The 15,419-nt window shown below is 43.8% G+C and overlaps 2 protein-coding genes across 2 annotated transcripts in view; one reads left to right on the plus strand and one right to left on the minus strand.

The window, feature by feature from the left end:
* LOC145404652 (HEAT repeat-containing protein 5B) overlaps positions 1-5,851 on the minus strand; it is a 41,024-nt gene extending 35,173 nt beyond the window's left edge. The window contains exons 1-6 of the mRNA XM_080276176.1: positions 5,768-5,851; positions 3,486-3,641; positions 3,032-3,243; positions 2,295-2,553; positions 1,665-1,846; positions 29-188 (exon numbers count right to left, since the gene is read on the minus strand). Coding sequence (XP_080132302.1) covers positions 29-188; positions 1,665-1,846; positions 2,295-2,553; positions 3,032-3,243; positions 3,486-3,614 — 942 coding nt within the window. The 5' untranslated portion in view covers positions 3,615-3,641; positions 5,768-5,851. The remainder of the gene's footprint in view (positions 1-28; positions 189-1,664; positions 1,847-2,294; positions 2,554-3,031; positions 3,244-3,485; positions 3,642-5,767) is intronic.
* Positions 5,852-8,206: 2,355 nt separating this feature from the next.
* On the plus strand, positions 8,207-12,812 carry LOC145404624 (protein Star-like). Its single transcript, XM_080276145.1, has 5 exons — positions 8,207-8,336; positions 9,270-9,484; positions 10,204-10,409; positions 11,738-11,900; positions 12,333-12,812. The coding sequence occupies exons 1-5, from the start codon at positions 8,207-8,209 to the stop codon at positions 12,525-12,527; spliced, it is 909 nt and encodes a 302-aa protein (XP_080132271.1). The 3' UTR covers positions 12,528-12,812.
* The last annotated feature ends 2,607 nt before the right edge of the window (positions 12,813-15,419 follow it).

Genomic DNA, 15,419 nt, shown 5'->3' on the forward strand with positions numbered 1-15,419 from the left:
AAGAAAAAAATCTGACTCCACAACTGACCTGTGTGATGCCAACCCTGATCTCCCGTGAAACTGAGGAGGATCCCTTGATCATTTCACCAGTGCCCTTGAGAAAGCTGGTGCCGCCCCGTAGGAAACCTGTCAACAGCACTGTCAGGGCCTCCTCCAGGGACATGAGCCGCACGACACCACCCTTGCTGCTTCCTGCAAGACACAACCTAAATTAGCCAGACTATACAAAGTATTTGTACAGTCCAGGGTCTGCCTATTATTCCACTGTGTCTACTTCAAATTAGCCAGAAAGATATAAGTAACATCACGGACAAATGTCTGTCTACCATTCCATTGTGTCCATTTCATGCTTAGGGAATGTCTATCATTTATCTCCCTGACAAATCGTCAAAAAAAAAAAAACGGGAGGAGAAACACACCATGCTTCCCTCTGCTTAAAAATAACAGCCACCAAAATAAAGTTACGAGTGGAAGAGGTGAAATATTAAACAAAATTTTTTTCCTTAAGTGTACATGCTCATGGTGAATGGGTTAACAGAGATGGCTTCTGACCCCTTGACCCTGATAAATCTCTCCTACACTCAGTATAATTATAACGCATTAGTCAGAACAAAATATAAAGTATATCCTCATATAGGCCTACCCCGATATCCAGCAGTGTTGCGTACCAGTGGGAGTGTTTGGTCTGCGAGAATGTGAGATATCAAAGCAATTTTTCCCATAAGATACTGAAGAAAAGTCAGAGATGCATTCCAGGCCCACCCCCCAACTCTCATATACCTTACTCAATCAATAGTGGCTGACACAGAAACACCATCGGCAATGTTATTATCCTCATAAAGTACTATTGCTAAAAAATGAGACATCAAACAGACAAGTGGGGGTGGGGGAAGGCAACAGGTAGGGGTGGGGGAAGGCAACAAGTGGGGGGTGGGAGACGGTGAGGGAACAGGGAGGGAGACAAGAAAGCCAAACTGCCCTAGTACCCACCCCCAACAGTCTCGCTCACTCACTCTCTCTTACTCATTCACCTCACACACACACACACACACACACACACACACACACACACACACACACACGGGAGACAAGCGGGGATGGGGGAGGGTGGCATCCCTTGCAGTGCTGAGTATGGCGGGGGATGGAGGAGGGACTGGGGGAGGAGGGGGGGAGAAGAGAAGGGAAGGAGAGAGGACCAGGAGAACTTCGTGCATCACCACATATGCGTTCAGACATGCTAATTTCAAATCTAGGGAGGGGCTGAGTGTTCGGACTAGTGAATCAACGGTCGTTCAGATTGTGGGAATGTTCCCCATTTCTTTTGTTTGGTCTACTGAATCATTGGTCAATGATGCACCAGATCATGGGATATGCCTGTACTCAAGGGATTACGATACTAAAATTAAAGATGTGCTTTTTCTAAACCACATCAGTTCAGGGTTCTGACAGGCTACTCACACATTACTGTGAAGTTTACTGCTGACTTACTTCTTCAAATACACTTTTATACTACTGTAAATTTTCACACTGCAAATACTAATACCACAAAGACTCAGATGACTGTCACAATACTCCACTAGAAAACAAATATAAGAAGTGAAGCTTAACACATTTCAAAAACAAACTAAAAATATACCGGTACTGCATAAACTTTAAGCTACAACTTGCCCTTGGTAAAATCCTTGGGAGGGTTCTGTGTCGTGGCCAGCATGGTGCCCAAGAGCTTAGCCACAGTGCAGCGAACATCATAGTTACTGTTGTCAAAGGCTCGGTAGCACAGTTGGGATAAGTTTTCAATTTCCGTTGTGTACAGGAAAGGTGCATGTTTCGTCATTTCCATCAGACACTGCAACATAAAGCTAAATGAGTAAAAACCATTGAGTAAAGACCATTCAGTCGCAAGACAAACATAACTAAAGCCTCATTTTCTTCACAAATCAGCACATAATGGCTGAGTTTCAGAATTTCATTCAATCTTATTTGGCAGCCATCACATACAAGGTTAGTATGCAGAATACATTGCAGTGCACTGTAAATGTATATATTTCACCACAATAAATCACATTAGTGTAGTGGAGTAGCTTGAGGTCCATATTTCTGTACAATGCTATAACAACACAAACAAAATATATACAAGCAAGAGATGGTTTCAATTCACTTCTAGAATACAGTAACATTTCTGACTCTAAATCATGAATATCTCATGAACACCTTTGATATACAGGGCATAAAATAAGTGCAATATTAGGCCTAACAGTAACTTTCCAAAAAGCACTCGTATGACAGCAACATACCAGAGCTGAAGCACATCTCACTGGCAAGGCTCTATCTGTCAGACCAATCTTGGCTGCCTTGTAAATGTCCTTGTGTACATTCCCAGCTGCCGACCCCATACCTGCAGTTATCTTTTCTAAAGTCATCATGATTTCGATCCTCAACTGCGATTCAGAATTACGCAATACTTTTATCAGGATCTGCACAGTTTCTTCATAGGAACGTCCCATCATACGGCCCAACTTCTCATACATTGCCCCGATGCAAGTAACAGCAGCTCTGGGAATAATTACCGGTATATGAGAAACATTACTGCTGATAAACATATACAAGATAAGAAATGCTTGTAATTTACTACTGTATTTAGATATTTTGTGTAATTTACAATGTTTCTCTGCTGGGTAGACAACAAATACTACGGTCCAATGTTCCATACAAAAGCAGTTCCCTCTGTACCTTCTGTAGCTAGCTGTTGAGTAAGCCACTAGTCACCTGGGCATCATGCAGAATTGTTGACATATGGTACAGAAAGTTATTACGGTGTAAGCAAGGTACAGTATTAACATCAGAGAGCAATAATAAATATGAACACCCAATTCTAAAAATTAGGTTTTTGCTGCATTACCAAATAATGTACATATATATCAAAACAGAACAAACTCTTACCCTCAATATAATTTTTAAAAATACTGTACCACTGCTACAGGCTGAATAATATTTTATTCTGAGTAAAGATAGATAATAAAGTTTGACTTACAGTCTAGTTGGCAGGAAACTGGGTGAATCATCTTTGTTTTTCAGAACATCATTACACTTGTTGATGGTATCAAAGAGTAGGAAAGTGTCACCAACACTAAAGAGTGTGGCCAAGCAGCGAGCAACCAGCTTCCTTGTTGGGGGTCCTGGTGACTCATTCATTTGACCCACCAACTGGGCAACTAGCTGCTTCTGGCATCCTTTGATATCAGACTGCAATTTAATATAAGGCATTAGTACACTACTACTACTAGGGAAAAAAAAAAAAAAAAATCATGCTAGCATAGCTGATTTTTCTGGTAGTCGGTATGTTTGTTTGTGGCTGCTTTTGGTGAGACATACATATAGCTACTGTAAATACAAAACATAAGATGTAAATGAGTGTCATTGTCTATGTCATATTAACTTAGTGTGTATCATGCATAAATTTAATCCAAAGATAATGCTCCACTAACCTTGTGAGCTGCCTCCAGTACTTTATCTAGGAATCTCAGCCATTCAAACACAAATATTGGTCGCTTGGCTGGTGGCAGCTGGCTCAGCGCCTCTTCATTTAATGTAAGGCTGTGACTTAACTCCATCATGGCACGCCTTTACTTTTCACCATCAATCTGAAATATGATGAATAGTAGTACCAGAAATGATTCTGTTTTCTGTATGGTAAATATTTCTACAGCAGGAAAAACTTTCTGGGTGAGAACAGACAACATTCTGCAACATCTGTATCTGGGACAGACCTAAGTTAGCTACTGGTACCTGAAGGTTTTATATTCACCCTAAACTTCTCTCTGCTGGTAAAACAGCACCCTCAAATTCACAAAACTCACTCTCCCAATTGCTACTAAAATACTTTTAGTCATGGGATTTCTAAAAATGTAAACCCAACATTATTTGGAAAGATACAGTACCATCAAAATTCTCCATAGTTACATCTAATAATTCAGATCAGCTATATTATCCACACTAAAATAATACACATAACATTGCTTAAGTATGCACTACAACCTGCTATAATAAACAGCCTTCAAAATGGCACAGGCCTGATGAATAATTAATTCTGACATTTGAGAATAATACAATACTACAGTATACTGAACATGTTAAAAATCAAGCAAAAATTACCTTAACATAATTTACTTCCCCCACCATATTGGCTACTGCTTCAAACTGTATTAAAAAAGGGAGAAATTTTACTTTGCTGCATCACCAAGAGCTTTCCAAAAGTTGATAATATTTCCTGATTATCTCTATGTGACAACTATTTCTTGTTCTTACTGCTTTCCTTACTAGTTTCCAGGTTCTTCCTCATGAGCTCTGATTGAGAAGCTTGGCTGTAACAACTGAAATACCATAACTGGCCATTCATGAGCTTCTGTTGTACCGTACTACCAGATAACCTACAGTACCAGGTACATGCTAAATTATACTTGTTAGGTCAAATGTCTTTGTGTGGTCTACACTATAATTACATACAGTACCTGTATTTCACCAAGTCCATAGCTATCTATCTATCTATCTATCTATTGCCAGACGCCTCAATCCCGTTTGGGGTGGCCACAAACAAATCGCCTCCAAGTCGCCCTGTCCACCGCCATTTCACTCCCCTGCTCCCAACTCACACCCCCCTCTCTCATATACCTCTCCACCCCATCTCTCCATCTCATCCTCGGCCTCCCCCTCCCTCTTTCCCCCTCCACCTCACTCACATACACTCTCTTCGTCAGTCTTTCACCCTCCATCCTCTCCACATGGCCAAACCACCTCAGTGTGTTCCTCATAACGCTTCCTATCACATCCACATCAACACCACAATGCTCCTTTATATCCTCATTCGTCAGCCTGTCTCTCCATGTGACTCCACAGGCTCCTCTTAAATAACTCATTTCCACGGCTCTCACTCTTGACTTGTGTCCTTCCAACAACGTCCAAGCTTCACTTCCGTACGTTAGAGTTGGTATCACAATACTGTCATGTAGTAACTTTTTCACTTCCATGCTCACTTCCCTGTTTCTTATCACTGCTTTCAAAGAACCAGCAACCTTTCTTCCCTGCTGTACCCTTTCAAGCACTTCACCTTCCAAACCTCCATCCTTACTCATCACACTACCCAAGTACTTAAACGTACTCACATTTTCCAATTCCTCACCATCCAACCTCGCTGTACATTCACTGACTTCACCTCTCTCAAAGACCATCACTTTACTCTTCCCTACATTCACCTTTAGATTCCGTTTCTTACACACTCTCTCAAACTCATCCACCAAGCCTTGCAGCTCCCCTTTGTCTTCATATAGCAAATACTATTATTTACATGAAAGAATGCATGCACACATAATAATACTGGAAAAACACTAGGAACACAATAGCAGAAACTAAACATATATATACCCTATGTCTGAAGAAAAGTAAGAAAATATTAGAAATATGACTTTCTGCAAACTTATTTTAAAAGCCATTTCTGGTGAAGCCCCTAAAACTGAAAAAACTAGAGAATCCCATTCTTTCATCTAATCAACTTGGTTACTGACATGAAAATTCAGCAAGTCAAAAAGTCCGGCTAAATCCGAACCTTACGACCCACACGGACCCTGAGTGAATAATTACCGGTTGAACCTGATATCTGTCCCCGTAGCTCCAAAGTTTTGCTAATTAGTGATCCATATGTCCCTCAATAGGCTGGGCCTAACCTGCAAATGCACAGTATGAAGGGTGAGCAAGTCCGATTTTGTTTACTTACTCACTCCACTTTCTTGTAAGTTGATTAGCAGTTGATGTTTGCTCAAGTGACATCCGTTACTTGTAATACGGTCCTTCAAAGGTGTGAACTGAAGCAATAAGAGTACTTATTTCAGTGGGCTCTGGATTTCCATACCCAATGTTTTGGTTGACATTTCAGAGAGCCACTGGAGCAGCTGCACCCCAGTAGAAAATTAAGGACTGTAACTCCCACGTATAACACTTGGGTCATGTTTAGTAAGATTTCCTCTTATTCCGGTAAATGTTGCTCATGATAATCATACAGATTATAAGTTATTTCAAAAGGAGAGTTCATAGCAAAATTATGTTCCATTTTACAGTAATAAATGTGAAACAACTTGTCTGCAAGCATCATCCTGAAAATTGTCACACTATACCCTTGCGTCATTTAAACCAGCGAGTATATGTGTAAACTTCTCCTAGATGACATCATTTAAGTTATCGTAAATCGTCACAGAAACTAGTACATATGAAACTAATCAAAATAAATAAAAGTTTCTTTTCACGTGATATCGAGAGAAAACAATGAGTCCATTGCACGACAGTCTCATGACCCCTTGACCCCGCGCGTCTCTTATGGACCACTGCCACAAGGTCGCGATTCCGACAGTAAAATTGGTGTTTCTCGCCCGAACAGCTTGTGGCAGCAGCGGGTTAGCGTTTCTTCAGCCAGGTGAGCCACAGGTAAACACAGGATAAAGGCTGGAGTGCTGGAAGACACCAGAGTAGGGTGGGCAACTTCAGCTATCGCGTGATATTTCCCAGACTTGTGAGCCCTGTACTGCATAAAGCCATGTAATTATGGACATCCAGGAAGAACATAAAGGTGAGTTAATGAGTGATGACGAGAAATGTTAGTCTGAGCCGGTTTTAGTGACCCACATGAAGGAAATGGAAGCTGTCTTACGCTGGGAAACTTTAGAGTGCAACATCTTGACGACTAATACCTATGTTTAAATCTGTGGTTAAGCTTAAATACCACATTCATTCTGCTAGAAACACGTACACACGCAGTAATTAAAGAGCCTAAATATTTCCCAACTTCAGCAAAACATATTAAGCATGAAAATAATGCTTAACAATAAATAGTGTCATAACCTTTAACACCCTTCAACCAGAAGACTTCTTTTATATATTATATTCGTTACCACCAGACGATTTTACTCAGGTCAGGGGAGGTATTTCGAATTGCAAGGGTTAGATACAGCTTTCATCAACCCCCTGGATACGAGATGAATACGATCGTCTGCAGGAAGTGAGTGCTGGACTTCACAACCTTGCAGTGTTGGACTCGATATTAGACTTCACGCGTCTTCTTGCTGACATAAGCAACGGGATAGGTACGGGGGGATGGGGACGGCCTTCCTACTCAACCCGTGATTCCCACTCTTGGCATTTCCAGATAAGAATCCTTTTGCAGTGTAGGAATTAGGGAAGATCCTATATGTAATCCATCCACTTCGAAAGTCTCCCGTAAGTTGAATAAAGTCGTCTTCAAGTAGGCAGCATGAAATAGCCTGCACACCCATGGATCAGTTAATTATTTAAATGAATCAAATGGCCATTTTGCTAGGAATCACACCAGGTATTACACATTATGAACACATACCGTCCGGTGAAAAGGTAGTAGCTCGATTTTGTATTATAGTATAGGCATTTTCATGACAGTTCGTTCCCTGAGGCCCAATAGTCCTCATATAGGCTATGTACCACTGATGACATTTCATTACTCATACGAGGCATTGTGGGACAGTGGTATTCTATTGTCGATGGCCTGAATCTCAGAGGCGGTGGCCACAGGCTAGACGCTCCCATGTCACCCTGTCCTCCGCCATCAGGCTACCTTCCTCCAACTTACACCATTCTCATTCATATACCTCTCTGCCCCATCCATTTTCCTCATCCTTGGTCTAACCATCCCCCTCTCCCCCTCCACCACACTCACATGTACTCTTCTAGTCAGTTTTTCATATTCCATTCTCTCCACATCAGCAAACCACTTCAGAGTACTTCCATTAACACTCCAGTACATTCACATGAACACCACAACACTCCTTAGCTTTCTCAGTTGTCTGTCTGCCTCCTATGAAACTCCACACTCTCCTCTCAAATAACGTCTGTCTCCCACGAAATTACACACAATCATCTAAAATAATTCTGTCTCCCAAAAAATTCCACGCCCTCCTCTCAAAAATCAATGTCCCTCATGAGACTCTATGTCCTCTTTTCAATTATCTGTGTCCCACGAAACTCCACACCCTCCTCCCAAATATGTCTCTCACGAAATCCACACCCTCCTCTCAAATATCTATGTCTCCCATAAGACTACACACCTTCCTCTCAAATATCTATGTCTCCCACGAAACTCTACACCCTCCTCTAAAATAACTTTGTCTTCCAGGGTGTGGGCGTGGCTAGGATGGTGACGTGGGGGGAGTGGTGGTGGAGGTGTGGGCGACCTGGGCGTCTGCCGCGAGCCGCCCCTCTGTCCATCCTACTCGCCACCGTACTCACCCTCATCTCACTCCTATTCCTCCTCAACGCAAAGGGTTAGTACGATATAGTTAGGGATGTGCACTGGTAAGGCTCAAATGGGCTAGATCCTTGTCGCCTTCAGCCCTGTCAGTTACAAAGTGCCCTTGAAGAGAGATTCTGTCACAGTGAAAAACTATATCCAGTTGCATTGAGAGACAGACAGACAGACAGATAGATAGATAGGTAGATAGATAAATAGAAAGAAAGAGAGAGAGAGAGAGAGAGAGAGAGAGAGTGTGTGTGTGTGTGTGTGTGTGTGTGTGTGTGTGTGTGTGTGTGTGTGTGTGTGTATGTGTGTGTGTGTTTGTAGACTAAAGGTTTATTTTGGATTTTTTGGAGACAACTGTCTTCCTCGTTAGCAGCGCGTGAGAGTAGACTGTTGTTGAAGATGAAGGCAGTTATATGTGGAACGTCACAAAAAGAAAAAAGAAAAAGTACAGCATAATATGCGTTTCAACATGTTGTTCCTCAAGTCACTGTGAAAAGCCTACTACCCATATGAGAGAGGAAGACATGGCTGGAAGAGCTGATATCTCGAATTAAGATGGCAGTACCAAGTCACGAGGAAACCTAAATACTGTTAATGTGATGCCTGTTGCATGAGAACTTATTCCTGGGATCAGAGGCGAGTCTTAACCTTGAGAGTGGCGGAGGTTAGTGCCCCAGGTTCAACTGGATGTGAACCCAGTGGACTGCAGGCCGACACTACTCTTCTGCAGCCCACCATCCTCCTTTTGTGGGACGGAGGGAACTGGGGGCCGTTTATAGGCTATAGCCGGGAAGCTCCATCACCTTGTTGCTTCAGTGCCACCACATGAAGGTGTCCCTTTCCAGCACAAACACTGAAGGGAAACTGCTATCATAAATCGATTTTATTCAACTGAAGATGAGTAACAGAAAGCTGAAGTTATTATTATGATCATTATTCTTAATTATCATTAATACAGCGCTGAGCCGGAAGTCCTTATCAGGTCCACTGCTAGAACTAAGGGACCATGACCTAGAAGGCGCCCCCCAGCACCATCCCGACCTGGTCTCCTACATCAGACAGCTGCACCTCCTGCCGCCCCCATCTGGCCCATACAACCTCAACAACCCCAACACCTCCGATTTTTCACAGAACGGACAGAGTAAACACGTCGCAAACATACTAGCAGGCAAGGTCAGTTACACACTTGGTACGATGACATCCATTAAACCTTTCACTAATTACTAATGTATATATATATATATATATATATATATATATATATATATATATATATATATATATATATATATATATATACTTTTTTCCCGGTTTGGAGTCAGGTTTATCTAGAACTTTAACAGTAAGCCTTTATTCTAACATGGGAGCTGAACTTGTCGAAGTAACAAGTCACACATAATAATAACTGCAATAATGAACATAAGCTCGAACTAATCATCCAGTAACAGGATGAGACAATTGGCCACAGGCCCTCGACCCTACATCCTTCTCAGTCAACTTACTGACTGAAAGGGTCAAATCGAGCACTTTTGAAAAAGGAAGGGATGATTCCCTAGAATATTATCTAATGCACTTGAACAATACAAAAAATAAAAATGAGCTATTATTTCACATGCTTTGATTATATGAGTACAATAATATGGGCAAATGTAAGGGTAACAAGACATCTATTGCATATACATTAGTAGATAACTGTACCTATAGGTATTCATTTGTCTGCCAATAGTCAGGGAAAAGGGAGAGTACGCCCCCACGCGCCTCCTCCCCAAATCCGAGCCTAACTGCATACCATTAGACGATTTTTTCTTATATTCTAACTACCGCCACACTACAGCATTCCATACCCCTATGATTCGCCTTCAGCTGTAGCTACTGCCCTTTCTCCTTTCCAGCGAGGGGGCGTGTTTGTTGAGGCTGGGGCGTACGACGGGGAAAGCCTGAGCAACACACTCTTCCTTGAGAGAGAACTGGACTGGCACGGTCTCTTGGTGGAGCCAGATCCGTGGAACTTTTGGTCCCTGAGGAAGAGAGGAAGAAAGGCTCATGCAATACAGGCCTGTCTATCGCCCACCCCCTTCCTGAGAGAGGTTACTTTCAGGTATTTCTTTTTTTTTTTCTTTCTTTTTTTTTTTTTTTGAGAGAGAGACAGGGGGAGGGGGGAGCTGCCGTTATTGCCAGAGAGAGAGGGGTGGAAGGGCTAGTGTTATCCTCTCTATAAGATGGGGGTGGGGGAAGCTAGGGCTATTCTGTCGGGATGAGAGAGAGAGAGAGAGAGAGACAGACAGACAGAGACAGAGAGAGAGAGAGAGAGAGAGTAAGGAGGGGAAGAAGAGCTAATGTTATTCTGTCGAAGAGACGAGGATGTGGGGGAAAAGTTAAGGCTATTTTGTCGGGAAGAGAGAGAGAGAGAGAGAGAGAGAGGTGGGAGGGGAGGGATACGGGTTATTCTGCCGAGTGTAATCTGTTGACTATAGGCCTAAATGTCTTGCGTTTCCCTAATACTGATGCTATCAGACACATCAGTCTAGGAGTCATGAATACTACTACTGTAGCCTACTACTATTACTACTGCTACTTGGTGGACCGGTAAATTATGGCATTCAGTCTGATGTGACCCATATGATTTTAGATTCAAAGAGTACTTTGGGCTTATTGGTTACATAATGATGCCTGGTCACCCTCATTTTACATATCTGGACCGAATAGCTTATCCCAGGCCTCTATGCTCCTAATGAGACAAAAATGGATTGGATGATGGATGGATGAACTGGGGCTCCATCAACGCAAATTCACATAACAAGACAGTGCCATGCCTAGTGGACCTAACAAACACATATATACTTGAAATGGCACGATGCTTCCTTTTAATGAATCCCCATATTAAGGTTGGTCATGCAATACCTGATGTTTTTTGTAATGGATTGGAAACTAAAAGAAGTGCCAAATGCAGCTAATTACTCCTGAATAATTGCAAAACGATGTGAAAAAAAAAAAAAACTAAAGATACAAATTTGCCGCCTACTTCTTCCTTCATCTTTATCACTTTTTCTGTGTCTGCCCTCTCCTGTAAGCCAGGAAACCATTTACAGTGCTGGGTGGTAACCATATAACCAACCCATACGTGTTCTCTATGTGTCAGCAAGTGGGTTGGCAAAGGGTTAGTGCCTCTCCCCTTAATAGGCTATACAGCAAGCTCAACGAACATCCCTTATAGGATTATGGTGTTTGGCTATAGATAGATAAATAGATTAAGACTTGTAAGTGTGAGTCTCAGCATGGACTTTATTTACATGTGAATGAGTTACCTGCCTAAGAGTGATGACTGAGTGGAAAGTTATAATGCTTGTAACCCTTACAAAGGCCAGATATATATTTTTAAAAACACTGACTACTCCCTATGCCTATTTGATCTTCCCTTTTCTACAGACAGAGTGACACAATGGGCCACATAGCCAGCGTTGGGGAGGAGGGCAATAGGCATGGTATCTACACACGGGTGAAGTGCTTCCCTCTCTACTCCCTCCTCCTGGCCCTGAACACAACACATGTACATTTCCTCTCTCTTGATGTGGAAGGGGCTGAACTACAGGTATGGTGGCTGGGAGAAGTTTGCTTGCCAGTTTGTACTGTACATGTATGTGTAATAACATACCTGTACATTTAATTTCATCCCTGCTGCTACCAAATGGTTTTATTCAGTCAAGGGGAGGTGTCTTGCAGTGGTAGGCTACAGAGTGTCTCAGTAGCATAGCTGACATAGGTAGGACGGTAGGATCTGATTATGAATAAGATACCAATTTAACCTTGAGACACAACCAAGAGGTGCATAGTAGTTCAAGCTTAGACTGTTATAGCTCACATGAACCGGAACCTCAGCCACCTCCCCGGGCTCCATTTGAATAAAATTTGAATAACCAAACCAACAGTTGAGGCCATAGCCCTTTTACAGATGCTCAACAGACATGTCTTTATACACGGTGAGAATGACTGTACAGTACAGTATTTTTCTGCCACAATGCAGGTACTGAAGACAATACCATGGGGGCGAGTGAAGCTAGACGTGTTGTGTATTGAGCACCGCCACATCCCAGAAGGCAGCCATGCCCTTCGCAACTACCTCGAGGCCAGAGGTTATGTCTTGCACTCGTCCCTCGGTGATGATTACATATTTATTCGAAGGGATCTTGATGTGTCTCCCAGCGAAGATATGTTGTAGGATAACCTTCTTAACTCCTTCAATATGACAACTTATAGTACTTTTATATTGTTATCACTGTCTCAAGACTATTTTAATCAGCTTAGGAATAAAGGCTATATCACAGTACCAAGGAAGTCAGTGAGGATGGATATGTTGCATGTAGAACACCACCATATCCCCAAGGGCAGCCATGCCCTTCACAGCTACCTTAAGGCCAGTGGTTAAATTTTATACTCTTTCCTCCGTGACAATTACCCCCGCAAATGTTTCAGTGATTCTGCTGAGTGTCCCAGGAAAGACATATTGCAGGACAAATTGTTAATCCTTTTAACATCGTCTTTATTTCTTACTTCCAGACAATTTATTAAGTGACGTAGGAGAACCTTTCCATAATGAAAGAGTTAGTTTCCTACGCTCCTCATGTGGCAACACATGACTGGATGATGATGAAAAATTAGATGCTGTACATCCTTCATTATCCTCAGTATGAGGCTATTCCTAAACGCAGTGCTATACTGCACTGTATCATAAAACTGTCTGGAAGAAACAAGTATATAAAAAAAAAGTTAAAGTTTCATGGAGTAACAGTACTCTTTGACTCTGGATGGCTCTCATCAAATCAATAAAATATTGGGATAACATAATGCACGTTCTTGCTTGATCACATGTTAATCAAAATAAGTTTTAAAGATACTGTAGTTCGATATTATCCACAATAAACGGAGGTTTATAAATTTGGAGCCAAAGGGTTAGCGGGATTGTGTATGTGTATGAGTGTGTTTAAGTGGGTAAATATATTGTGTAAATGAGTTATGGACTGTAATGTGTGGCATGGGACAATGGTGATTTTAGTTGTGAGAGCTTTTACTGTAGGGTGAGAAAGTAATAGGTTCATGCTAAACAGGGACCTACATATGCTATGGATGATCCCGTAGTTATATGATCATGGGAAATCTGTCTTATTAACTTCCTACAACTAGAATGCTCTTGGATTATCTCATATTCACAAATATTTTGCTGACAAGGGTACAACTAATTTCTAAGGTAGCTTTTTTACCCGAGAGTACAATTTTAAGAGGGCAACTTGTTTCATTAATACCTTACTAACAAGGAATATTCTGCAGTTATGTAAATTTCAAGTAGTGTTAAGTCCTTTGACCAATTATGACACTTTGAAGCTGCTGACTAGGAGGCCCTCAGGCGGTACTTCTTTGTACCGAGAGCCATCTGAGTGTGCCTTGCACATTACGGAGGTCTCGGGCATGGAAGCATACATCCCTTTCTCATATCCTTTGACAAAACAAAACAAAAAATGGTTTAATCATGCTTGTCCTAAATGCTGTCCACAAGAAGGCTTAATTACAAAAGGTACCGGAGCCAACTCACCCCTGAATTTCATCTCTTTTTGTTTCTGCCCAAAATCGTGCTAAGTCTGTTCTTCGTGAAATATCCACCCGACGGAGTGACCCCGATACCACCACCCCAGGAGGAGGACATGGGGAGGTGACACCCATCCTAAGAGGAGGCGATGGGGTTGCTTATAGGTGTCCCGCGCTACACCGGCTCATATCCCCAGATACCTCATGCCCCTCTTCTACGCAGCCAGACCCACGGGAAGTGCACTGACCAGGTGCATTACCCTCTGACGGGGATAGCGATCACCAGAATCGGAGTGGGACTTACCCTAAGACAGTCCCAAGTAGGTCTTCGGTAGCAGAGTCCACCGGACCTGCCTCCAATAGAAGAAGAGCTACCTCTGGTGCTTGTAGACCTACTTTACCCCAGGGGAGCACGGCACAGTAGTATCCACCTGATGTACTGTAGAAGGAGCGTCCACCGGATCTCTTTCTTCTGCCACCCCCACACAGGAGCAGGCGTCTCAGACTGTCAACCAGACAACCTTCGCCTGCAGTCCCCAGGAGGGCGGTGGGCCTGTGGTAGAGTCCGCCGGACCTGCCTCCAATAGAGGAAGAGCGACCTCTGGTGCTTGTAGACCTACTTTACCCCAGGGGAGCAGCGGCACAGTAGTATCCACCTGATCTACTGTAGAAGGAGCATCCACCGGATCTTCTTTTGCCCCCTACCTTCGGGAGCAGGCATTTCGGACTGTCAACCAGACAACCTTCACCTGCAGTCCCCAGGAGCGCGGCGGACCCGTGGTAGAGTCCACCGGACCTGCCACCGGGGGAGAGACCACCGGTCGTCCCCCAGCTGCAATTTTCCCCCGGCAACAGGAGGGCGGTAGAGTCCATCGGACCTGCCACAGACGCCATAAAGTCCGCCGGACTTTCCCCTCCTACTGTCCGCAGGACAAGTGGTCCCCCAGACCTGTCGGCTAGTAGTGTCCCCCGGATCTCCTTCGTCCACTACCCCGGGAGGGAGCCTGGGTAGTGTCCCTCGGACCTGCCAGGCAGGAGTGTCCCCCATGCCTCCTTCCTCTGCCCCGGAGAGGAGTTAATCTGGTAGGGTCTACCAGACCCGCCAGGCTGAGGGGCAGATCACTGGTCGTCCCTCTCCATTACCCCGTAGGCTCCCTACGAGGGCGCAGTCTCTGGCTCAGCCCGCCCCTCCAGAGGCCAAGCGAGACGCCCCTCCTGCTCCCCCTCCTCTACAACGGGTAGAGACTGCTCCCCAACAGGGACCCCGTCGGAGAGTACCTGGAGCGGACCCGTTGTGAGCCTGGATGTCCTGTCCCTGCAGCCCAGCTCCCGACGCCCTCAGCAGCTGACGGACTCCCCTAGGGGAAGCAGCCGCAGCCAACCCCTGATGGCCTTCCCCTCTCGGCGAGATCGCAACCCTTGGACCTCGAGGGGCGCCCCGCAGCTGACCCCAGGCCCGGACCCTCCCCCAGAACTCCCACCACAGCCAAGGGCAGGCGTCGTGCAGCGCGCCTCTTAGCCCTGTTCGGAC

Source organism: Coenobita brevimanus, chromosome 64, assembly GCF_032717465.1.
Source record: "Coenobita brevimanus isolate Jiangsu-jjx chromosome 64, ASM3271746v2, whole genome shotgun sequence".
In the NCBI taxonomy this organism is placed as follows: domain Eukaryota; kingdom Metazoa; phylum Arthropoda; class Malacostraca; order Decapoda; family Coenobitidae; genus Coenobita; species Coenobita brevimanus.